Below are 1,923 nucleotides of genomic sequence, written 5' to 3' on the forward strand. Positions count from 1 at the left end.
CTTCCTTCCTTCCTTCCTTCCTTCCTTCCTTCCTTCCTTCCTTCCTTCCTTCCTTCCTTCCTTCCTTCCTTCCTTCCTTCCTTCCTTCCTTCCTAAACAAACCAGGCGGTGGTGGCACATGCCTTTAATCCCAGCACTCAGAAGGCAGAAGCAAGTGGATCTCTTGAATTCTGAGTTTGAGGCCAGCTTGGTCTACAGAACGAGTTCAGGACAACCAGAGATACACACAGACCCTGTCTCAAAAAGACAAAAACAACAAAAGTAACAACAACAAAACCAAACAAATTGAATAACTGAAGAATGGAGAAATTTTGAGGCATCAGTGATGATGTCCATGTGCTGTTTTGTTTTCTCAGCCTATAATACACCCCCTTTTTGTTTTTTTATTTTTATTTTGTTTTTGGTTTTTCAAAACGGAGTTTCTCTGTGTAGTAACAGTCCTAGCTATCCTTGAACTCACAAAGATCTGCCTGCCCTGCCTCCCAAGTGCTGGGATTAAAGGCATGGCCACCACCACCCGACTATAATACCCTTCCTTAGAGGAATCCAAGATAAACCAGAAAACCTCAGCCAGCAGGGTAACCTTAGTTCTTACATAAAGGGTTACTCTATACATGTTCTGTGCTCTTCCCTGTCCCAATAAGGGTCTCATTTCCCTTCAAGTGTTTGTGGAGTATGTTATCATATGAGCCAGTTGGAGGCAGTCATGGTTTTACTCCTTGTCCTCTGGAACACGGTGAACCAATTCTTCCTTGTTTCTGTATTTGTAGTCTTCTAAATGATGTGCTTAAGGAGCAAGTCTTGTTCTTGTGGTGCTTGAGATTGAGTTCCAAGCCTCATGTACTGGGCAGCATTGAACCATTGAGCTGTATTCCCGACTCATGAACACAGTGGTCAGCATGTGGTGAGAAGTAGAAGTTCTTACGCTCCTTCCTGTCATGAGAATGTGTTTTATTCTAGGATGGAAGATTTGACAAACCCTGAGGACATCCGCACAAACATCAAGTGTGACCGAAAGGTGTCTCTTTATGGTTATTTACGAGGAGCCTACCTGAAAAATAACAGCCAGGTTCACATGCCAGGTATTCTCTTTTGTATTTGTTGAACTTTTGGGATGGTTTCGTTCCTCTGGAACATTGAAAAATTATCAAACAAGGCAGAAATATGATCTGGAGGTTTTAGAAATAACCCCGCTGTGAATCATCTGCCAGAGTGTTGAGTGGATGCAGATTTTGCTGGTCAGCAGGGGCTGCTGCCTGTGGTGGTTTCCGTGTCAAGTGCAAGCCTTCAGATGCCAGCAGTTGACACTTGTTTGTGAGTGCTTGGCTTCCTGGGTTCTGTCTTCCAGGCGTAGGAGATTTTGCTGTCAGCGATGTCAGTTTTCTCCCAGACCCCTGTGCTCTTCCGGAACAGCAAAAGAAGCGCTGTTTGAATGAGAAGGAGAAGCTGGTCTATGCGCCGCTCTCTGGAGTTGGGGGTGTGCTGTATGACAAGGATGCTGTCTATGTCGACCTCGGTGGGAGCCATGGCTTTCAGTCAATGGTAAGAAGGAGCCTCTTCTGAATTATTGTTTACAAATCTTTGTCAAATACTGTGTTCATCTTCTAGTTATTAAAGCTTTTTTTCTTTTAATCCAAGCTATGATAAAAAGAATTGATTATAAAAGATGTTTTTCATTGTAACAAACAGAAAATAAAAAATACTTTCGTACTCTTCAGATTTAAAGTTCCCATGGTTACCACCACTGCCATGCTCTTTTTCTTTCTAGAAAACTATAGTGTTTTCTAGAATACTCTTATTTTGGTTTGTCTGTCTTTCTTTCTTTCTTTCTTTTTTTCTTTCTTTCTTTCTTTCTTTCTTGTGTGTGGTGTGTGTGTGTGTGTGTGTGTGTGTGTGAGAGAGAGAGAGAGAGAGAGAGAGAGA

General features: G+C 42.4%; 1 protein-coding gene across 1 annotated transcript; it reads left to right on the plus strand.

Moving 5' to 3' along the window:
• Positions 1-744: 744 nt before the first annotated feature.
• LOC126496487 (ribosome biogenesis protein BMS1 homolog) lies at positions 745-1,542 on the plus strand (the record flags this gene model as incomplete). Its single annotated transcript, XM_050133982.1, has 2 exons — positions 745-1,082; positions 1,349-1,542. Coding segments are annotated over exons 1-2 (315 nt in total), but the record flags the coding sequence as incomplete, so codon positions are not given.
• Between the last annotated feature and the right edge of the window lie 381 nt (positions 1,543-1,923).

The sequence above is a fragment of the Alexandromys fortis genome, unplaced genomic scaffold (genome assembly GCF_014885135.2).
Source record: "Alexandromys fortis isolate MF-2015 unplaced genomic scaffold, M_Fortis_MF-2015_v1.1 scaffold_5462, whole genome shotgun sequence".
In the NCBI taxonomy this organism is placed as follows: domain Eukaryota; kingdom Metazoa; phylum Chordata; class Mammalia; order Rodentia; family Cricetidae; genus Alexandromys; species Alexandromys fortis.